Raw genomic sequence first — 24,035 nt, 5'->3', positions numbered from 1 at the left:
AACTCAGAGCCTGGACGCTGTCTCTGAGCCTTTTCATACAAGGTTAGTACTCTACCACTTGAGCCACAGTGCCACTTCCAGTTTTCTGGTGGTTCACTGGAGAGAAGTCCTTTCCTTCCTGAGCTGGCTTTGAACGATAATCCTCAGATCTCAGCCTTCTGAGTAGCTGGGATTACAGGAATTAGCCACTAGTACTGCCCAGGTCTGATTCTTATTGTTTGGGTGTGTGCGCGCGCCCGCATGCATGCATGTGTTTGCACGTTTGGGCACATGCAGGCCTTTACAAAGGCTTGAACTCAGGGCTTGGATGCTGTCCCTAAACTTTTTTGCTAAAGGTTAGTACTCTACCAAATAAGCCACAACTCCATTTCTGGCTTTTTGTGTTTAATTGGAGATTAGAGTCTTAGACTTTTCTGCTAGAGCTGGCTTTGAACTACCAAAAGGCTGGAAGTAGAATTATGGCTCAAGTGGTACAGCAGTAACCTTGAGCAAAAAAGTTCAGAAAAGTGCCTTGGCCTGGAGTTCAGACCCCAGGACAGACACCAAAACAAAACAAAAAACAAGCAAAACATAAGAACTCTAATCCATAATTTATGAAAAATACAGTAAGAAATAAGAGTAGATTGTTAACTCAATGAAAGTTTTAAACTAGACTTTAGCTACAGGAATTCAATTCTAAAACGAGATGGCTGGTTGGAATTCAATTCTAAAACGAGATGGCTGGTTGGAATTCAATTCTAAAACGAGATGGCTGGTTGTTGTAGTTGTTTTTCTTCTGGTGTGTGTGTGTGTGTGTGTGTGTGTGTGTGTGTGTGTGTGTGTGTGTGTGTGTGTGTGTGTGTGTGTGTGTGTGTGTGTGTGTGTGTGTGTGTGTGTGTGTGTGTGTGTGTGTGTGTGTGTGTGTGTGTGTGTGTGTGTGTGTGTAGTACGCACACACATGCCATTAACGGCTTTGAACTCTTCCTTGGTTTTCTTGATATAGCTTGTACTCTACCATTTGAGCCATGCCTCCAGTGCCAGTATTTTTGTTGGTTAATTGGAGAGTCTCAAGGGTTTTTCTGCCCCACCTGGCTTTGGACTTGGATCTTATGGATTTAAGCATCCTGAAGTAGCTAGGATTACAAGTGTTGAGACCACAGTTGAGGAGTCTTTTGTTATTATTATTTTTTGGGGGGGGTCTGGTTGTGGGGCCTGAACTCTGGGCCTGGGCGCTGTCCCTCAGCTCTTCAGCTCAAGGCTAGCACCCTACCACTTGAGCCACAGCACCACTTCCAGCTTTTTTCTTTTTGCTTGTGTCGTGCTGAGGAATCGAACCCAGGGCCTCATGCATGCAAGGCAAGCGCTCTACCACTGAGCCACCTTCCCAGCCACTCTTTTGTTATTTTTTTGAGATAAGAATTTCACTATATATAATGCAAACTCCAACAACACCCAGATGAAGTGTGTTTTTTTTTTTTTTAATAATGTATTTAGTGTAATGTGCTCAATTTTCTCTTTTGTAAGTCATGGGGCTTGAACTCTGGGGCTGTGCGCTGTCCCTCAGCTCTTCAGCCCAAGGCGAGCACAACACCACTTCTGATTTTCTGGTGGTTAATTGGCAATAAGAGTATCATAGACTTCTTCTGCCTGGGCTGGCTTTGAACTCCGATCCTCAGATCTCAGCCTCCTGAGTAGCTAGAATTACAGGTGTGAGCCATCGGTGCCCAGCTGGTCTCTCTTTTTTGTAACACTTCACTAACTCCCTTTTATCTTACACTTCTTAAAACAAGTGTTATTTCTTTAAGGAAGATCTCACTGAACTTCATGATTAGATCATACATGTTTACTTACAAATTTGTGAAATCACAATCACATACTAGTTTGTGCATTATTAGCAACTGTATACTAGCTTGTCTCCTCTACTATACAGTAAAATCTGACAGTAGCAATCCAATCATGTCCAGTTTTTCTCACTATTGTATACATATTGTCTACAACAATAATGTGATTGAACAATTTACCAAACAAGAACCTAAGCATAACTGACTGCTCAAATCTTCCCTCTCATAGTACAGTTTTAAAGTATTGATCTATTTTTACTAGGTCAGAGAAGAAAGTTAAAAACTTAATAGTAGTAAACTTGGAAGTCTTATCTTATTTTTGGACATAGCTACACAGTATTAGATTAATTTTTCTCATATATGTATATATATATCATTCCCATATAGTGAAAGATTTCTAAGCAGAGAAGTTTCCAAATATAATAACACTGACTTCATCTTTTTTTTTTTTTTTGTCCGTCATGGGGCTTGAAATCTGGGCCTGGGCACTGTCCCTCTCAGCTCTTCAGCTCAAGCACCACTTCCGGCTTTTTCTGCCTATGTGGTGCTGAGGAATCGAACCCAGGGCTTCATGCATGCAAGGCAAGCGCTCTACCACTAAGCCACTTTCCCACCCTGACTTCATCTTCTTGATTGAAAGTAAATTATTTTTATATTTAAACAACCTTGAGATAGCTTTAAAAAATTCAAAATACAGTAACCTAGAAAAAGAGAACGTGGTTAAAAATAAAACCATTATTCAGAGAATTTTTTGTATTTTACAGGTACTTTAGATCAGAAAATATCTGCAACTGCATATATGTTATCCTTGAATCACCACCCACACACACTTTGTGTGTGTGTATGTGTTGGTCCTGGGGCTTAAATTGAGGGCCTGGGCTTTGTCCCTGAGCCTCTCTGTACTCAAGGCTAGTGCTTTACCACTTGAGCCACAGCACCACTTCTGGCTTTTTCTGAGTAGTTTATTGGGAGGTTTTTTTGAGCAGTTTATTGGAGACTTTCCTGTCCTGGCTAGCTTTGAACTGTAATCCTCTAATCTCAGCCTCCTGAAGTAGGTAGGATTACAGGCATGAGCCACCTGTGCCCAGGTACATTTTATTTTATTTTATCATTATTTTTTTTTTGGTCCGGTCGTGGGGCCTGAACTCTGGGCCTGGGCGCTGTCCCCTCAGCTCTTCAGCTCAAGGCTAGCGCTCTACCACTTGAGCCACAATGCCACTTCCGGCTTTTTTCTTTTTGCTTATGTGGTGCTGAGGAATCGAACCTAGGGCCTTGAGCATGCAAGGCAAGCGCTCTACCACTGAGCCACCTTCCCAGCCCTACATTTTATTTTTTTAAGGTCTAGGTCTCACTATGTAGCTCAGGCTGGCCAGAAACTCATGATCCTTCCCCCTCAGGTTCCCAAGTGCTGAGATTATGGGCTGCACCAACATATGCTGCTGTTATTCTTTAATAAAAAGTTAATATTAGAAAAACTAAGAAGTCATATTTAAAGTTAATTAAGGTAACTTAATCACTAGTAGCTGAAATGTAATGATAGTGCATACTGAAGCTCATCAGCTCCCTAATAGGTAATTCATGAAGACTGCAAATTCTGACTCTAAGAAAAAGCACTATAAGACAGAAAAAAAATATTCCTCCTTCAGATATCAAGATTTAATTTTAAATTAAGTTTATTTTCTTTAAAATACACTTTTTCCCTTAAAATCACCATCATTTGTCACCAAAGATAATAGAGGTAGTGTCTTTGGGCTTGGAGGGAGGACATTTTCTAGGAAGAATGACCAGAATCACAGGAAAAGGAAAGATTATTTAAAGCTATAGATTGATTAGTGGCCCCTAACACTTTCTCATGTTCTATTTTTCCAACCTACTACTGTATGTTAATCACTACCTTTGTAACCTACTCTTTTTGATTTTTGAGTTTTTCTTTTTTTGTCAGTCCTGGGGCTTGAACTTTGGGCCTGAGTGCTGTCCCTCAGCTCTTCAACTCAAGGCTAGCACTCCACCACTTGAGCCATAACGCCACTTCTGGTTTTCTGGTGGTTTATTGGAGACAAGTCTCACAAAGTTTCCTGCCCCGGCTGGCTTTGATCCGTGATCCTCAGATCTCAGTCTGCTGAGCAGCTAGGATTACAGGGGTGAGACACCAGTGCCAGGTTCTGTGATGTGCTCTTACCGATCATATTCATTTTTCAGGAGAATTGAGATAGAATAAAGATTAGGAAGCACTGTATCTACTGCTTGTATTTAGCACTCTTCTTAAAATTTGCAATAGCAGAGAAAACCAAGTTTAGTTTGGTCTAAAGAACAATGATTAAATATAGGCAAAGATGGAAAAAAGAAAAGAACTCCATGCAGACTGTAGCAATGTCTCAATACGTAGAGTATTGAGAACTTTGTCATCACAGTCTCCAGAGATGTCAGTAAAAATGCAGACTAAAGACTTCAGATCTGCTGACACAGAATCCCTAAAACTAGGATCACAAACCAAGAAGAAGCGGAAGAAGCGGAGGAGGGGGAGGAGGGGGAGGAGGGGGAGGGGAGGGGGATGGGGGAGGAGAGGGGAGGGGGAGGAGTGGGAGTGGGAGGAAGAGGGGGAGGGGGAGGGGGGAGGGGGGAAGGGGAGGGGGAAGGGGAGGGGGAGGAGGAAGAGGAGGGGGAGGGGGAGGAGGAAGAGGAGGGGGAGGGAGGGAGAGGAAAGAGGAGGAGGAAGGAAGAGGAGGAGGGAGGAGGAAGGAAGAGGAGGAGGGAGGAGGTGGCAAGAACCAGGTGTTGGTAGCCTCAGGCCTGTAATCCTAGCTACACAGGAGGCTGAGATCTGAGAATTTTGGTTCAAATCCTGCCTGGGCAGCAAAGTCCATGAGACTCTTATCTCTAATTAACTCTTAAAAAGCCAGAAGTGGAGCTGTGGCTCAAGTAGTAAAGTACTAGCCTTGAACACAAAAGCTCAAGGATAGTGCTTAGGCCATGAGTTCAAATCCCTGGACCATCACAAAACAACAACAAAATAACAAAAAACACACATATTTTAGAAACTTGTAGATATAAAGACTTATAATTGTATTTCCTTGATAAAATCCAGGTAGAAGAACTTTATCTGAAATAACACTTAGCTTTACTTTCTTCTCCATGACTGCAATACTAGTGATTGAACCCAGGGTCTCACATATACTAAGCATATGTACTCACTGAGCTACAATACCTGTTTTATAATTTTTTTTGGTATGTATGTGCTGGTACTAGAATTTGAGCTCAGAGAGACTATGTTGTCATGCTCTTGCTCAGATTTTTTTGTTCACTTGTAGCTGGTACTCTACCACCTGAGCCATGCCTCTAGGTTCAGTTTCTTTGCTGGTTAGTTGAAGATGATTTCTCACAGATTTTTCTACCAGGGTTGGCTTCAAACTGTGATCCTCAGATCTTAGCCTTGTGAATAGCTAGGATTACAGGAGTGAGCCACTTGTGCCTGATTCAGCTTTATATTCTTGGTAGGAAGCTGTAATATTAGATAAACAGTAAAAATTCTCACTTGTAAGTAATATTTTGTGAAATAAATGTATTTACTTAAATAAAGCAGAATACATACATTCTTAGTCAATAAGCCAATAATGAAGATATTAAATAGGCATTGTGACTGAGTGGGTCAATATTAAGAAGCTTATGTTAGCTGACCTAAGTTGTGATTCATGTACAACTTATCCCTAACTAAAAAATTTAGAACAGCTCCTGAGTTTAAACAAATGTCTTTAGATTACAATAGTTATTAAGCATTTTACTTTTAAAAACTTCAGGAACAAATTTCATACATTTGTTTGTTTGTTTGTTTTTTGGGGGTCCGGTCATGGGGCCTGAATTCTGGGTCTGGGCACTGTCCCTCAGCTCTTCAGCTCAAGGCTAGTACTCTACCACTTGAGCTACAGCGCCACTTCCGGCTTTTTTCTTTTTGCTCATGTGGTGCTGAGGAATCGAACCCAGGGCTTCAGGCATGCAAGGCAAGCGCTCTACCACTGAGCCACCTTCCTAGCCCAATTCATACATTTGTATCAAGAGAAAAGAACATTTTTCAAATATTTACCTTCCTAAAAGTCAATTTTAGAGTGAAAAAATAGGAAGAATACAGGTGGTTCATGCTTATAATTCTAGGTGCTCAGGAGGCTGAGATCCGAAGGACTGGGACTCAAAGCCAGCCTGAGAGACTTCATGTCCAAAATATTCAGCAAAAAATAGGAATAGAACTGTGCTTAAGCAGTACAGTGTCAACAGAGCAAGCAAGTTGAGTAAATACCAGAGTTTTTGAACATTGTTTTTTAAAAAACATACATACATATATACATACACACATACACATATACATACCTACTGGTTTTTTAAAATACTTAAATATAAATTTTAAATTTATTTTTGCTTTTTGGGTCCGGTAGTGGGGCCTGAACTCTGGGCCTGGACACTGTCCCTCAGCTCTTCAGCTCAAGGCTAGCACTCTACCACTTGAGCCACAGCACTACTTCTGGCTTTTTTCTTCTTGCTTATGTGGTGCTGAGGAATCGAACCCAGGGCCTCAGGCATGTAAGGCAAGCACTCTACCACTGAGCCACCTTCCCAGCCCTAAATTTTAAATTTAAAACAAAAAAGAATGTTATAATAGGAGACCCTGGGTTTTTTGGTGACAGTCCTGGGACTTGAACTCAGGCTCTGGGCATTGTCCCTGAGTGTCTTTGCTCAAAGCTAGTGTTCTACCCCTTGAACTATACTATACTTCTGGCTTCCCCCCCTCCCGCCCTTTTTTTTAATAGTTAATTAGAAATCAGAGTCTCACGTACTTTCTTGCCTGGGCTGCTTTTAAACTGTGATCCTCAAATCTCAGCCACTTGAGTAGCTATGATTACAAGCACGAATCACCAATGACCAGTTTATATTGTTTGTTTGTTTATTTATTTTGTTGAGTCATAGGGCTTGAATTCTGGGCCTGGGTGCTGTCCCTCAGTTTTTCAGCTCAAAGCAAGCTCTCTACTACTTGAGCCACAGCACCACTTCTGGTTTTGTGGTGGTTAGTTGGAGTCCCATGGACTTTCCTGCCCCGGCTGGCTTTGAACCACAATCCTCAGATCCCAGCCTCCTGAGTAGCTAGGATTATAGGCACTAACCACCCATGCCCAGCAACATTGTTTATTTTCTAGGCTTTGTTTGAACTCATGACCCTCTTGCCCCAGTCACCCAGGTTCTGAGATTACAGATGAGTGCTACCATGCATTACTGAGTCAAATTTTTATTTTTAGGTGCTGGTTTGAACTCCGGGCCTAAGCACTGTCCCTGAGCTCTTTTTTGCTCATGTCTGGCCCTCTACCACTTGAGCCACAGCTCCACTTCCAGGGTTTTTTTTAGGGGTAAATTGGAGATAGGAGTCTCATGAACTTGAACCATACGCCTCAAATCTCAGTTTTCTGAGTAGCTAGGATTACAGGGGTAAGCCATCTGGCATTACTAAGTGAATTTTAACAAGAAGACAAATTTGATTGTTAGTTTATAGAAATGAGAGCATAAACAATATAGTAAATGTTTTACAAAGCTAATAAGTTATTAAGCTGCTTGAGAATCTTATCAAAACAATCTAATATATCATCATGAATTTCACATTTTGATGAGCAAATTCTAAGGCTTTCTTCTTGGGATATCTTAACCTTCCCAATTAAAGATAATGCAAAAGAAGATCTATTCTGGCCTAAGAAATTTTTTAGGGCTATCACATAGAAAGAGTACTAAGAAAGAAAACAAACTACTAGTAATAAAAATTTATTGAGAATTTATAAAATCTTTTTCTTTTTTTTTTGTAATTGAAGAAGCTTTCCTTTGTTATCCATCAAGGTCCTAGAACTTTTTGTCTGGAATTCTGATATCCACAGTTCTGGTTACCTATAACACCTATTTTATGTAGTTGCTTACAAGCATCAAAGGCCACCCTCACCTGATGCTTGGCCGGATCTATGCCCTCCAAAATAGTCTTCATGTCCTCCTGCTTGTCCTGTGAAAGGAAAAAGAAGAACTCACGGAACTTATTCCAAAATGAAAATCACATTTGGCCATGAAGACCCTGTGATCAATACTTCAAGTGCTGGTTTCTATTAACTAAGAAACTTCAACTAAAATGATCCTTATCTGTAAAGACTATGATCTCCTGAGCAGAATTTGATTTTTTAAGGCTATGATAATGAGGTTTTAAATAAAACTTCAATATAAACCATCTCATGTAAAATATAATTCTGCTGAATTATTTGCACTCATCCTTGGAGAACACGACTTAAGAATATTTAACCAAGGATAAGAAAGATGGAAGAGATTTAGGGAATGTGAAAAGCTGAAGGGAAAGCTGGGCACTACTGTCTGACACCTGTAATCCAAGCAACTCAGGAGGCTGATAAGACCTGGAGGACTAAAGTTTGAAGCAAGACTAAGCAGAAAAATACGAGGCTAGATCTCCAATTAGCCAACATGGTGCTGGACTCAAGTGGTGGAGCGTCAAATGTCAGGAAGAAATCCAGGTAAGCTCTGGCTCTGAGCTCAAGTACTGGCAACAGTACGCACATGCATACACATGCACGTGCGCATGTGTGTGCCCGCGCATGCGCACGTACGCGCATGCACACACACAATTGGTAAATATAGTAATATAAACAGTAATGTAGCTTTTTCCTTCATTGTAAAGGTACTTAGTGCTTTTTAGTCACTGACTATAGAGTATATGAAGTCTCCAAATAAAGGAAATGTGGCCTAGAGAGGGCTTTGCAAAGGAGAACATCTATCAGCCCTGTAAGTCCTGTGAAATCATTTGGTCTGAGAGTGTCAATAAATCTAGAAGTTTTTTTTTATAGCAATATAAGTTAATATTAAATTATCCATAATTCTAACAGACATTTTAAGTGACAAAAAAGAAATATCCAAAAAAAAGGTTCCCCACCACTAACAGAGTGACTCCAATTTCCTACCTAAGTAGTATACTTACTGTAAAGAATGCATGTTCCTATGATAAAGATTTAGTAAGAAAGTATTTCAAGACACTTGTATGATATGAAGAAACTACCAAGACTTACTTCTTCTCTTTGATCCTTTCCATATTACTTTTAGCAAACAAATATTATTCAAGCAAAAATAATAAGCAAAAAGAATCCACCATGGAACCGGTTTATCAAGAAGTCTCTACAAAATTAGAAATGAATTAAGATATTATTTTAGCGGTGGCTCACACCTGTAATCCTAGCTACTCAGGAAGCTGAGATCTGAGGATCGTGGTTCAAAGTCAGCCCAGACAGGAAAGTCTGTGAGACTCTGAACTTCCATTAACCACCAGAAAACCGGAACTAGTGCTGTGGCTCAAGTGGTAGAGTGCTTGCCTTGAGCTGAGGGACAGCGCCCAGGCCCAGAGTTCAAGCCCCACGACTGACACCCCCCCCCCCCCCGCAAAAAAGGGAGGGGGCAGGCAGGTGCCGGTGGTTCACGCCTGTAATCCTAGCTCAGGAGGCTGAGATCTGAGGATTGCAGTTCAAAGCCAGCCTTGGCAGAAAAGTCCCAATCAGATTCTTATCTCCAATGAACCACTCAAAAATAGAAGTGGCACTGTGGCTCAAGTGGTAGAGCACTAGCCTTGAGCACGAAAGAGACTCAGGGACAGCACTCAGGCCTTGAGTTCAAGCCCAACAACCAATTGGGGGGGGGGAGGAGGGAGGAAGGGAGGGAAGGAAGGCATTGACAAGGGAATTGGACAAATTATATTCATAAATATCTGAAGACACTTATATTCTTAAGTATCTAAAAATTAATGTCAAGGAAAAACTTAAGAAAAAAAGGATAAAAAAGGAAAATGAGGAAGGGGAATAAAAGAAATCTAGAGAATTAAGTGTCATTGTTACCCAAGAACATTCAAAAGAATCAAAGAAACAAAATTTTCTATCTCCAACTTTATGAAAAGACATATTGTATGGTCTCCTTTCCCAAACTATTAATAGTTACACGACTAAAGTAAAATAGTTTAGAAAAATTTTAAATTTTGCTGGGTACCAGTGGCTCATACTTGTAATCCTAGCTACTCAGGATGTTGTGATATGAGGATCACAAGTTCAAGCCAGCCCAGACAGGTTTTCTTTACTAGACAAAATGGATTTGTTCCCAGGGATGAGCACTGAATGAAAGGGATTAGGGATCCTGAAGAAACAAAGTTGTGAAGACGTTTTCAAATTTTTTTAAAGTCCTCTTTAAATTTCTTTTTGGATCCACTGCCCTTAGCACACGGATTTCTTTTTGGATCCACTGTCCTCAGCACACTTACTTTCTTGGAACCTTTATTTTTTCCAGCTGCCTCCCTGTTTCAGTCGTTTGCCCCTTTTCTTTCTGCTGAAGGCAGCAAGCTTCCAGGTCTGGAGAGGTTACTGAACTTCATGGCATCATTGGTGCATTTTCAGTGGTGGCATTTGTGGAGTCATTTGATCTAGTAGGTGGAACAGACTGCTGGGCTCAGGTCTTGGGGTGGTGTAATGGTTTGGGCTTGGGCAGGTTGCAAGTAGATGGCATAGGATGGACCCAAAGGGCTGAAGTAGGATCATGGGCACCGCTGATGACAATGGATTAAGGATCAGAGGGACCACCTGCTGGCACTGGGTGAGGGATGGTACCATACCAAAAACTATAACCCAGCATTTGCTAGGATGTCCAGAGGAGCCACTGGTCTGTAGTGACCAGATCTTTCTAGCTAGCTGTACTTTCTTTCTGGATTCAATTAACTCTGCATTGGTCATTTTTGCGGTATGAAATTCCTGTATGCCTGGATGTTCCTACTTATGTTTCCCTGTAGCACTGGGAATGACAAGCTTTCACTACAGCACCAGACACTAAGATAACTAAGGCATGCCACCACATCTAGACATTGGTTCAGATGGAGTCTCCTTTACTTCCTGATTTGGCTGGCTGACTTCAAAAAAAGGATCTCCCAATCTGTCTCCCAACTAGCCAGGATTAGAGGACTGAGCCACTAAAACAGGCCTCAACTTCAGTGTTTAAAAGGGTGTTTATTGACTATTTCAAGCCAAGTAATTTAGTAACAGTTTTGTAAAGACACCAAAATATGAAAAATCCATTACAGAGAAACAAGATTAAGTGATCTCAAAGTCTTTTACAAAATAGTTTTTTACAATCTAAGTACTACAGAATGTGTACTACAGAATATATTTAATAAAATTTTCTTATAAGTTTACATCATATTACAGCTATAAGCACAACAAATCATAAAAAAAACCCAAGCCCACTAAACACATGCCATGCAAAAATTTACAATCTTTATTCAATAATATTTCCCTCTGTAGTTAATTCAGAGTTGCACATAATAGCATGGAGATTTGTCATTTGTTCAAGGCGCTCTGCGTACAAGTTAAATTCAATGATTCTGGAATAGCTAAAACAATTCTGCACATTAAAGAGGGAGAACACTTTAAAAAAAACAAAACAAAACAACAACAACTCTACAGCCAGGCATCAGTGACTCATGCCTTAAACCTAGCCTGAGCAAGAAAGTCCATGAGACTCTCATCTCCAATTAACTACCTGAAAGCCAGAAATGGAGCTCTGGTTTAAATGGTAGAGTACTAGCCTGAAGCTCACGCATATAATCCTAGCTACTCAGGAGGCTGAGATTTGAGGATCATGGTTCAAAGCCAGCCTGGGCAGGAAAGTCCATAAGACTCTTATCTCCAATAAACCGCCAGAAAACCAGAAGTGACGCCGTAGAGCGCTCGCCTTGAGCTGAAGAGCGCAGGGACAGCGTCCAAGCCCCACAACCAACAAAAAAGAAAAAAAAAAGCTATGGGAAAGCACCTATGCCCTGATTCACAATCTACTTACACAACACACACACACACACACACACACACACACACACACACACACACACACCAAGTATTCAAAGTGGTCTATATACAAAAATTAAGCTGGTCCAAAAGTTAAATAAGTAGGTATTATTCAAATTTATGTAATTACTTTTGAGACAAAGCCTAAATAATCCATATTCCTATATAATATTTAATGTGCTAAGATAGAAATATTTTAAATACAGAAATACATATTTCTATATTCTCTCTCGAGTTCTATATTTCTCAATATATCTGTTTCTTCTAGAAAAATAAGTTAGAAATATAAACATTTCAAATTTGAAACATTTTTAAGCTTAGAGAAAATAAGGCTTCAAATAACTGTTTTAAAAATGTAATTAAAAGTCGGGTGCCAGTGGTTCTCACCTGTAATCCTAGCTACTCAGGAGGCTGAGCTCTGAGGATCACAGTTCAAAGCCAGCCTGGGAGAAAAGCCCCCATGAGCTCTTATCTCCAATTAACCACTAAAAAACCAGGAATGGCACTGTGTCTCAAGTGGTAGAGCGCTAAGTCTTGACTCTGCACAAAGAGGCTCAGGGACAGTGCCCAGGCCCTTAGTTCAAGTGCTAGGATTGGGGGGGGGGGGGGGGGGGAGGGGGGGGAGGTCCCAAAACTTTAGTTTCATCTCAGGAAACAATACAAGAAAACTAAACTTTTATATTAAAAAGGTTTTAAACCACAATAAATATTTTCCAGAATAAGAGAAAATCTTCTCCAGCTATTTATCCAGAATATACAGAGCTCAAAAACTAAACAGCTCACTAATCAATGAGCAAGCAAATTAAAGAGACAGTTCTCAGAAGTATGAATGACTGATATATGAAGAAATGTTCAACATCCTTAGCCACAAAGGAAAGTGAATAAAACTTTGCTAAGACTATATCTCACCCCAATTGAGAAAGACAAACATCAAGAAAACAACAAATGCTGTGAGAGTACAGGGTAGACTATGGGGGCAGGGGTGGGAAGAGAAGAAACTCTCATATGCTACTGGTAGAAATGTAAACTAGTTGAAACTTCCATACTGTAAATAAGTATGGAGGTTTCTTTAAAAACTAATAAATAGACCTACCTTATGATCTTGCCATACCATTACTGGGCATATATCAAAAGGAGTATAAGTCAACAACAAGAAAGATATTTTCACACCCATTATTAGAACACTATTCATACTAGCCAAACTAGTATCTGCTGATGAATGGATAAAGAAAATACCATACATATATACCATAAAGTATTTTTAAACCATAATAAATATTTTAACACATCCGGTACAAAATATCTTAAAGAATAGAATAAAGCAGATTGACTGATTTTTGTGGTGGTGGGAATTGAATCCAGTGCTTCATAGACTAGACAAGTATTCTACCAGTGAGCTAATTCCCCAACTCCTAACTCTTTCTACTTTGAGTATGTGGAGAAAAACAACACATAAGGGAATTTTCTTTCTTTGGTCTATAGTAAAGCCTGAATAAAATTTATTTATAGTTTTTAAATATTAAAACTATCATAATTTTTTGCACTGAAGAATTATTACTAAAAATAATATGACTTTTTTCTACCATAAAAAGTATAATATTAAGCAGAGACATCTCTCTACAGACAAAACTCATGGAGTAAGCATGTAACTTAAAAAAAAACAAAAAACTCAAGGCATGGGCACTGTCCTTGAGCTTTTATGCTCAAGGCTAGTGTTTTGCCACTTGAGTCACAGCTCCATTTTTTTATTTTGATATTTAGTAGGAGATAAAGAGTCTTATAAACTTTCCTGCCCAGGCTGGCTTTGAACTGTGACCCTCAGATCTTAGCCTCTTGAGTAACTAGTGTTACAAGTGTGATCCACACACACACCTGTCTGTTTGTGTGTGTGAGAGAAAAAGAGAGAGAGAGAGAGAGAGAGAGACAGGGAGAGAGAGAGAGAGAGAGATTGAATGCCTGGGGCTTGAACTCAGGACCTAGGAACTTTCCCTGAGCTTTTTTGTTTTTCCTTTGAATATAATTCATATTCCTTTGAATAGTGTTCTATCACTTGAGCCACAGGCTCCACTAAATGGCTCTTAACACTAAAAGACCTGTTTGTTGTAGGCCCCAAAGCTTGGACCCTAGTCAATGAAAGTAGGGTCTGCAGAGCCCTACTCCCCAGACAGACTTGGGTCTGGCCTACCCTTTGACATATTACATGGTGAACATATCACTAAATTTATGATAGATCTAATAAATGGCAGCTTAAAAAGTAGGACTATCAAATGGGGCTGGTATGAGAAGGAAATTAATAGTTTTACCTAGGAAATCAATTTGCTCTATTAATCATTACTTCAAATATAGTCAATACATGCAACAACTACAAGTGGCCAAACTATTTTATTTTATTCAAAGAAAGCAAACTATTGATCTTTATCAATACTTTCTAGATGTTAAATATAAACAAGTGCTTACATTCATGCAAAAATATTTCAAATTTAAAATATCTTACTAAATCGGCCCCTGCTTGAAGTAAAACATCTGCAACATCCGTGTGTCCATTTTCACAAGCATAGGTTAGGGCAGTGTCTCCTGTTGCTGTTGTAGCATGTACATTAGCGCCTAACAAACAAAAAAAGCACAAGTTTACTTTGTGAACTGTAGAATTAGATTGTCCAATTTTGCAATCTGGTGAAACCAAAGAATTCAAAATGTAAAACATCATCAGAATACATTTTAGGAAAGTTGAGGTGTGGCATAAGTGGTAGAGTTCCTGCCTTGATAGCTAAGGCCCTAAGCTCAAGCTCTAGTACCAGCAGAGGAAATAAAATTAAATTAAAGAATATTCTTATTTCAAAAATGCTTTCAGCCTCACAAAAAAGTACTAAACATAATTAAACCAAATTTGTCTATATATCCCTAAATCAGATACACCCTAAAGAGTAAAAGAGCTGCAAAAACAAATCAAAAGAGTTTTTAAAGTTTTTGGAAATCATATTGATGCTAGTGTTGGTCTGAATTCTGAAACAGCTCTATTGCATTTGTGGAACAAGTCACATAACTAACTACTTGGTAAGAACCAAAAGTTTTGGCATGGTTAAGAAAAAAATTGAGGTTAAGTAAAAATCTTACTGTTCTGAATTGGAAGTAGTGACATGAATTCTAGATTTTTGTTTTGTTTTGCTTAGTTTTCTGTCAGTTGAGGGGCTTGAACTCAGGGTCTGGTCACTGTCCCTGAGCTTTCTGACTCAAGGCTAGCATTCTACCACTTTGAGCCAATGCTGCACTTCCAGTTTTCTGGTGATTAATTGGCAATAAGAGTTTCATGAATTTTCCTGACTGGCTTTGAAATGTGATCCTCAGATCTCAGCCTCCTGAGTAGTCAGAGGATCACAGATGAGTCATCAGTGCCTGGCCCAAGATGGATTTTTTTAAATCTCTACACAAAATATGTATTTCCTAACTTGACCCATTGAAAAGGCTTAGAGATACTGAAAGACCAAACAAATGTATTTCTAGCTTACACTGTAGTCTCAACATCACTAGCTAGTAAGTAAAATAGAGCTTTTTGGAGAAATAATTGAATCTAAGACAGGAGCAAGAATAACATGAGCCTGTTTATCAGAAAGCAAGAAAACTATCAGAGACTACAAATGAAATCACTGTAAAAAAAGAATGCAGAGCTAACCTTGTTTCCACTTACAGCTCCTAGAATGACAGGTATATAGTAGTATGTTCAGCTTTATATTGGTTAAGAAGGTGTCACAAGGGCTGGGAAGGTGGCTCAGTGGTAGAGCGCTTGCCTTGCATGCATGAGGCCCTGGGTTCGATTCCTCAGCACCACATAAGCCGGAAAAAAAAAAAAAAGCCGGAAGTGGCACTGTGGCTCAAGTGGTAGAGCATTATCCTTGAGCTGAAGAGCTGAGGGACAGTGCCCAGGCCCAGAGTTCAGACCCTCTACCGGACCCAAAAAAAAAAAAAGAAGAAGGTGTCACAAAATATTGTACCTGTGCTGGCCTCAAACCTCAATCTTCCCAATCTCAACTTCTTGAGTAGCTATGATTAAAGGTATGAGCCACTGAATCTGATCTAATTTTATATCTAATTGATAAATAAGTCATATATATCTATGAGGGGTACAATATGATATTATAAAGTATGAATACACTGGAATAATTAGATCAAGAAAATTAACATGTTGATCACCTCACTTTTTTCTTTTTGTGAGAATATCTCAAGTCTACTCCTCTAGAAATGTGAAATGCCTATTTCAATATTTTTAACTATAGTTACTCTGCTGTGCAATAAATCACTAAACTTATTCCTATCTAACTGAAAATCTATCTCCTTGTCAACATCTTCCCCCTTTTTTTCCCCTCAAAGCTAGCACTCATCACTTGAGCCACACCACCACTCTTGGCTTTTTGATGGTTAATTGGAGATAATAGTATCACAGACTTTTCTGCCCAGGCTGACTTTAAACTGTGATCCTCAGATCTTTGCCTCCTGAGTAGGTAGGATTACAAGTGTGAGCCACTGGTAGCCAGCTCTCCTGTTTCTTTAACAATATTTACCTCATCAAACCCATCCCTACTCTAGGAACCATCATTCAACTCTATTTATAGTTCAATATTTTTGGATTCCACATATAACAAGTGTTATTTTATATTTTTCTTTTTGTACTACAAGACATTTTTAAAACCACATACCAGCAGCCAGCAAATATTTAACCAACTCCAGGTGTCCCTCCTGAGAAGCCTCCATCAGAGGAGTGGAGCAGCCAAGTTCTATATCTGCTCCTGCCTTAATCAGAAAGTCTGCAACTTCAGAAAATCCTCCACAGCAAGCCAAGGTAAGAGCAGTTTCTTGGGTTTCTTCCGTTTGGGCATTTATATTTGCTCCTGGTAAGAAAATTAAGAAGAAAAGAACTACTTTGAATAATAATAAAGATATTCTGATTTGTGATAGATAATCATCTCTACTTTCTATCTTCCCTTTCAGGTATTCAAAAGTTACATTATCATCAGTGCTAGTACAAAAACACAAAATATTCTAGTGTGTTAAAACTCACTGATACCTAACATAAAACACCCAAAGAAAACTAATTTTGTTAATGAAAGAAGTACAACTACTTTACCTTGTGCTAAGAGCAGTGCCACCATCTCTTCGTGTCCTTCCCGAGCAGCTTCCATCAAGGGAGTGTATCCTTCGTCATTAACTTCTTCAAGATTTGCTCCCCTTTCAATAAGCAAAGCTGCCAATTCAACATGTCCTCCACAGGCAGCTAGTGTCAGTGGAGACTCAAATGAATCTGCAGGCATGTTCACTTGAGCACCACTATCCAAAAGAAGACGTGCCACCTCTACATGTCCATCCTGCAAATTTTCAGAGGTAACGCAAAAAGAGAAAATTTTTGTTTAGACATTTTTTTAATGGGAGAAGCAAAGCAAGAGATTGAAGACAAGAAAATTAGAGGATTTAGCTTAGATAGCATATACATTATTATGCCCATCTGAGCATTATCCAGTCATTAACATTACTTTATAAATAATGTTTAAAATTATTTTATCTTAATTTTTACCAAATCTCAAATTTTTTTCAATAGAATTAGGCTTAGTAACTTACAGTTACATTTAAATAATTTTGAGTTTCTATTTTTTCAAATGATTTTTGGGAGGAAGTTATATAGGGGTTTGAATTAGGGCCTCTTCTTTGGTTGGTGCTCTGTCACTTGAGCCATACCTCCAGCATGACTTTTTGCTGGGATTCCTAAAGATGAAATCAGACTTTTCTCCTTAGGTTAGCCTCAAACCTTTGATCCTCTGTATCTCAGCCTCCTGAAAAGCTAGGACTAAAGGTAAAAGCCACCAGTACTCATTTATGATAGTGTATATGTGTATGTTATCTGAACATGTATGCATGTGTTCCCACATGCCAATCCTGGAATTTGAACTCAAAAGGCCTGGGCAATTGTCCCTGAGCTTTTTTGCTCAAGGTTATTTAGCATTCTACATTTGAGCCCCAGCTCTACTTCCAGATTTTTGGTGATTAATTGGAGACAAGACTCTCATGGACTTTTTGTCCAGGCTAGCTTTGAACCGTGATCCTCAGATATTTACTTCTTGAGTAGCTAGGATTATAGGCATGAGCCACCAATGCCTCTCTCAGCTATGATTTTTTAAAATAGCACCTTAGTTGTACAGTGGTAGGGGGCAGTATTATGATACTTCTAAACATGAATACAACATATCCTGATCAAACTCACTTCCTCTATCATTCTCCCTTACCTTTTAAAACAATTTTAATAGGTTTCATTGTTTTATTGTCACATAAACTACTTTGCTAATAAACAGCTTTGACCATTCACTCTCTTCAGTCACCCTTCTTCCTTCCATTGGTATCTACCCTTCTACAACAGACCAAGTTATACTTTCTGTCGTTCATTTTTCTTTTAGTCTGTATTAATTGTACTAAGGGATTTTACCATGGTATTTCAGATATGCATATATTATATATTCTAATTTAAAATTTTATTAACAAGGGGTTTTCATTGTGGCATTTCCATTAACAACTTGAAGGCACACCCCTTCACAGTTCCCCTTAAAATAATTTCAATGTTTTCCTGTTCTATTTTCAAACATGCATTCACCATATTCACATCATTTACCTGTATTTTGGCTCTCCCTTTCCCAGTTTTGCCTGTCCCACCCAAACCTATGTTACTTTCCTATTGTTTTATTTTCTTTCTTAGTGTGTATTAACTGTACCATGCAATCACATTAAGTTATTTCAGATGTGCACATATTATGTTTTGCTCAGAATAATTCTCTTTAGTGCCTTCTCTTTTTTTTTTTTTTTTTTTGTTGGTCGTGGGACTTGAACTCTGGGCCTGGGCGCTGTCCCTGAGCATTTCAGCTCAAGGCTAGTGCTCTTCCACTTGAGCCACAGTGCCACTTCTGGTTTTCTGGTGGTTTATTGATGATAAGAGGTTCATGTATGTTCCTGCCTGGGCTGGCTTTGAACTATGATTCTCAGATCTCAGCCTCCTGAGTAGCTAGGATTATAGGCGTGAGCCACCGGTGCCTGGCTAGTGCCTTCTCTTTCCTGCTTCCTCAAACTTTCTTATTAAAAACAGCTTAAGATTCCTTATGCTAATGGCTACATATATAATTACAATATATTTCAATATTATTCACCCTTCATCCTTTTTTCTAATTCTCTTTTTCCATTCTTTTTCTTTGGAGATACTGGGGCTTAGAACTTGCTAAGCAGCACTTAACCACTTAAGCCATACCTTCAAGTCCTTTTTACCACTGTTTTTGTTTTTGCCAGTCCTGGGGCTTGAACTCTGGGCCTGGGTGCTGTACGTGAGCCACTTTTACTCAAAGCTAGCACTCTACCCCTTGAGCCACAGTGCCATTTCTGGCTTTTTCTGTGATGGACTTTCCCGCCCAGTCTGGCTTCAAACCAAGATCCTCAGATCTCAGTCTCCTGAGTATGAGCCAATGGCACCCAGTATCACTGTTATTTTTGAAACAAGGTCTTGCTATTTTTGCTTGGACTAGACTAGACCATAATCCTTTTATTAAATGCTTCCTGCCACACTACCACAGTCAACATTTTGTTGTTGTTGTTGTTGTGATAGGGTCTCTTTTTTTTTTCCAAAATGGTCCAAAAAGGTGATCCTCCTGATCTTGGATTCTTGCTTGACTAAAACAATAAGCATGTATTACTGCATCCAGCTATTAATTAAGATGGGATCCTGCCCAGACAAAGCACTTCAAACTTGATCATCCCAATTTGTACTTTCTGAGTAGCTAGGACTGTAGGCATGAGCCACCAGAGCCTGCCTTGAATTTCTGCATACTTTTAAGGACAAAAAAAAAACAGTTGAAAGCCGGGCTCTGGTGGCTCACGCCTGTAATCCTGGCTACTCAGGAGGCTGAGATCTGAGGATCGCGGTTCAAAGCCAGCCCAGGCAGGAGAGACCGTGAGACTCCTATCTCCAATAAACCACCAGAAAACCGGGAGTGGCGCTGTAGCTCAAGTGGTAGAGCGCTCGCCTTGAGCTGAAGAGCTGAGGGACAGCGCCCAGGCCCAGAGTTCAAGCCCCACGACCGACAAAAAAAAAACAAAAACAAAAAACAGTTGAATTCATAGTAAACAATACCTCAGGGGCTGGGAAGGTGGCTCAGTGGTAGAGAGCTTGCCTTGCATGCATGAGGGCCTGGGTTCGATTCCTCAGCACCACATAAGAAAAAAGAAAAAAGCCGGAAGTGGCGCTGTGGCTCAAGTGGTAGAGCACTAGCCTTGAGCTGAAGAGCTGAGGGACAGTGCCCAGGCCCAGAGTTCAGGCCCCACAACCGGACCCCCAAAAAAAAAAAAAAAAAGTAAAAAACAATACCTCAAAATAATTACTATTTTACAAGTACTAGGTCAAATATACTCTCACATTCAAAGGATGTTAAGTTTAAGTTTAGAAACTTTCTTGTATCTATTTTAGAAACAAAGGCCTGGCCAAAAAAACCAAAAAAACCTAAAACCTAAAACAATAACACAACAACCTCTATGAAGTCATTCCCCTCTGGGAATATGTTTCCAGGATAAATCTCTGTGGACTGATACTACCCTATATTTTTCCTCATTAGAGAAGCTCGTTGCATTGAGGCACAGAATTTTACAAAGATAGAAAAATAAAGACCCAACCATGTACTGCTGGCTCACGCTTGTAATCCTAGCTGCTCAGGAGGCTAAGATCTGAGAATCAAGGTTCAAAGCCAGTCCAGGCAGGAAAGTCCATGAGACTCTTACCTCCAATTAATCACAGAAAAAGCCGAGTGCTAGCCTTGAGCAAAAGGTGCTCAGAGACAGTACCCAGACCCAGAGTTCAAGCCACAGGACTGGCACAAAAAAAAAAAGACCTTATTTACTTGTAAATAACTGTACTATGAGTCTATTTTCATAGATAGTAAGGCAATTAACACTTAAACATTCTTATGGAATGTTATTCATTTTATCTCTTTATCACCACACTACAACACAAAGCTCAGTTTCAAATTTTTGACTTCTAAATTTATTTAGGCCTAATGATCATTGTGGCCATATAAAGTCACATGTTATATTGGTCTATATTTCAAAAATGCTAAAATAATCTTTAAAAATTTAATTAATACTTGAGCAGTTCATGTGTGTGTGTGTGTGTGTGTGTGTGTATGTGTATGCATGGGGCAGGGAGTACAATGCTGTATGACTGCCTCCTATATGCTATGGCAAGTGTTTGATTTCTGAGCTACATTCCTACTCCAGGGCAATCTGTTAAAGAAATCTTTTCTTTTTCTTTTTTTTTTTTAGGGGGGGGGTGGTCCAGTCGTTGGGCCTGAACTCTGGGCCTGGGTGCTGTCCCTCAGCCCTTCAGCTCAAGGCTAGCACTCTACCACTTGAGCCACAGCGCCACTTCAGGCTTTTTTTTTCTCTGCTTATGTGGTGCTGAGGAATCGAACCCAGGGCCTCATGCATGCAAGGCAAGCACTCTACCACTGAGCCACCTTCCCAGCCCAGAAACCTTTTTTTTTAAGATCCTGGTACTGGGATTTGAACTCAGGGGCTAATGATGCCCCTGAGGTTTTTTTTGCTCAAGGCTAGTGCTCTACCACTTGAGCCACATCTCCACTTCTGGTTTTTTATGGTGTTTAATTGGAGATAAGCCTCTCACTGACTTACCTACACCAGCTGGCTTAGAACCACGATCCTCAGATCTCAGTCTCCGAAATAGCTAGAATTACAGGTGTGAACTACTAGCACTGGTCCACATCCTGCTTTTTAGTGGTTAATTGAAGATAAGGGTCTTACAGACTTTGCTCGCAAGGCTGGCTTTGAACTTCAATCTTGGTATCTCAGCCTCCTTAGTAGCTAGGATTACAGGTGTGAGCCACTAGTGCACAGCTCATTAAGGAAATCTTAATTAAATGTATCTCAGTGTCCATCAAGTGTTTTATTATCCTTAACTCATAAGCATAGTTTGGGTCCCTTTTGACATATCAAACTTTCACATTAAATTTTAGTTTTACTAATATTTATAAGTAAAATGTATTTTAGACAAATTTAGCAATCTGGTGTACTGAGTTATCTGGCATATGAAACTCTTTTCAAATTGAAGGAAATATATGTTTTACAATTCAAGAGAATTGCTATTATTTGTAACTAGCCTCTATGAGCTCTAGTAAATTGTGCTAGTTGAAATTTACTTGGACTTTTAAAAGATACTCTATAGATTCTGTTAATTTTATACATCAAGAGAGTAAGTGTAATAGGTACTCTTTGAAACTAATAAACACTGCTTCTGACAGGAAAATATAAAATTTTTTTATAAGTTAATATCTTAGAGGTATATTATCAGTATTAGAATTACTATGGAAAAGTACCTAACACATATGTACTTCATAGGTATTTCCTTACAGAAGAAAAATGGTTTCTGGATTTACAGTGATTAAAGGTGATATGTTTGGAATAAAAGTATAATTCTATTTGGGAATCATGGTATATGGCTATACTTGGGAAAATGAGGCAGGAAGATTTTTTTTTTTCTTTTTTTTTGGGTCCGGTCGTGGGGCCTGAACCCTGGGTGTGGGCGCTGTCCCTCAGCTCTTCAGCTCAGGGCTAGCGCTCTACCACTTGAGCCACAGCACCACTTCCGGCTTTTTTCTTTTTTGCTTATGTGGTACTGAGGAATCGAACCCAGGGCGTCAGGCATGCAAGGCAAGCGCTCTACCACTGAGCCACCTTCCCAGCCCCTGAGGCAGGAAGATTTTAAGTTCAAGGCCAGCCTGCCTGGAATAATAGTGAGACTCTGTCTAAACAACTCTGTGTGCGTGCGTGTGTGCATGCGTGCGTGCGTGCGTGTGTGTGTGTGTGTGTGTGTTGGGTTCTATTTTTGTTTTTGTTATCACATGTTGGAAAGGCCTCATATTTGATCTATATCCCCAGCCCTTAATTGTAAATTTTTATCTCCAAAAGAAACAACATGCTTTCGAGGTTATTCAGAGGTTATACCCAATGTACATTTTGGCATCAGTTTTTACTCTGAAGCTATAAAAATATTAAAAATATATTTACCATCTCTGAAATTAGTTTTATCAATAATACCTCAAAACCCAACAGTATTATATTAAGATTACATGTTGATATCCTCTTGCCAAAGCACATTTATTAAAGCTTTAACTGTGTTTAATTTAGAACTGGCTTAACAAACTATACAAACCAAACACCAATTAGTAATTCTCAGCAGATTGAAAACATATGACTTTTTTTTTTCCCCAGAAAAGGTCGGGTGAAAACAATTAAAATTACCATGCAAGCCTCCATTAAGGCAGTGTGCATCTCATCAGTTTTGTGCTCTTGATCGGCACCAGCTTCAAGTAGGAAGCGAACCATATCCAAATGGCCTTCAGAAAGAAGTTAAAGAATTGACTATCAGTTAAATGAATAAAGGTTAAAATGAAGAATCTACATACAATTTATGATAACTTATTTGGAATTCAATAAATAAATGACAGTTCTACAAAGCCAACCCAAAACAATAAGCAGGCTCTCATTAAAGTTCTATTATCTAGGTATTAAAGACTTTAATTGGTCACAAACAAAATTCTACTTAAGTAGAGCAATAATATTTATTATTTTCTTCATTTAAACTATTTATCAAATCAAAACACTGAAATCAAATAGAAAGCCAGGTAAAGTATCTTTAAGTTATATTTCTAGAAAAAATACTTTAAAACAACCATAAACTCACTGTGACAAAAAGCAGGCATAAAAATTTCCATTTAATATAATTATAATCTTCTTGATACATTTAATAAAAAGCCTTAACAGCCAATAAGAAAAAGACAAACACTCCAGTAGAAAAATGGGTGAAGGATATGAAATGGTAATTCAAAAAAGAAATACAAATGAATATTAAACTAATAAAAAGTTATTAACCTTCCTATTAAAGAAATACAAATTAAAATGAAACACCATTTTATTCAACTATCAAAATGGCAAATATTAAAAAGAATGATAATACCCAGTGTTGGTGAGGGTGTAGGGTGGGATAAAGGGCATTCTCAAACACTGCTGGTGGGAGTGTAAATTGATTCAACCTTTCTAGAAGGCAATTTGGCAATATGTATCAAAAGCCTTAAAAATGTCCATACCCTTTGACCCAGCAATTCCACTTCCAGGAATTTATCCTAAGGAAATAATCAGAGATTAGGCAAAAATGTCTGCACAAGGATGTTATCACAGTGTTTTTAATAATAGTGAAAAACTGGGAACAATTCAAGTGTCCAACAATAGGCAATTATGG

The 24,035-nt window shown here is 39.1% G+C and overlaps 1 protein-coding gene across 12 annotated transcripts in view; it reads right to left on the bottom strand.

The window, feature by feature from the left end:
* LOC122118113 (ankyrin repeat and KH domain-containing protein 1) overlaps positions 1–24,035 on the bottom strand; it is a 141,658-nt gene that overhangs the window by 78,812 nt on the left and 38,811 nt on the right. For 7 of the 12 annotated variants that reach the window (XM_042692017.1, XM_042692007.1, XM_042692008.1 and 4 more), the window contains exons 7-11: positions 23,039–23,133; positions 16,830–17,067; positions 16,402–16,593; positions 14,205–14,314; positions 7,786–7,842 (exon numbers count right to left, since the gene is read on the bottom strand). In XM_042692017.1, coding sequence (XP_042547951.1) covers positions 7,786–7,842; positions 14,205–14,314; positions 16,402–16,593; positions 16,830–17,067; positions 23,039–23,133 — 692 coding nt within the window. Of the gene's footprint in view, positions 1–7,768; positions 7,843–14,204; positions 14,315–16,401; positions 16,594–16,829; positions 17,068–23,038; positions 23,134–24,035 lie in introns of those variants that run through there. The other 5 variants (XM_042692011.1, XM_042692012.1, XM_042692018.1 and 2 more) reach the window with 2 other exon arrangements.

This window comes from Dipodomys spectabilis, unplaced genomic scaffold (genome assembly GCF_019054845.1).
Source record: "Dipodomys spectabilis isolate Male_0828 unplaced genomic scaffold, ASM1905484v1 ptg000147l, whole genome shotgun sequence".
NCBI lineage: Eukaryota > Metazoa > Chordata > Mammalia > Rodentia > Heteromyidae > Dipodomys > Dipodomys spectabilis.
This window is presented reverse-complemented; position numbering and strand designations above follow the sequence as displayed.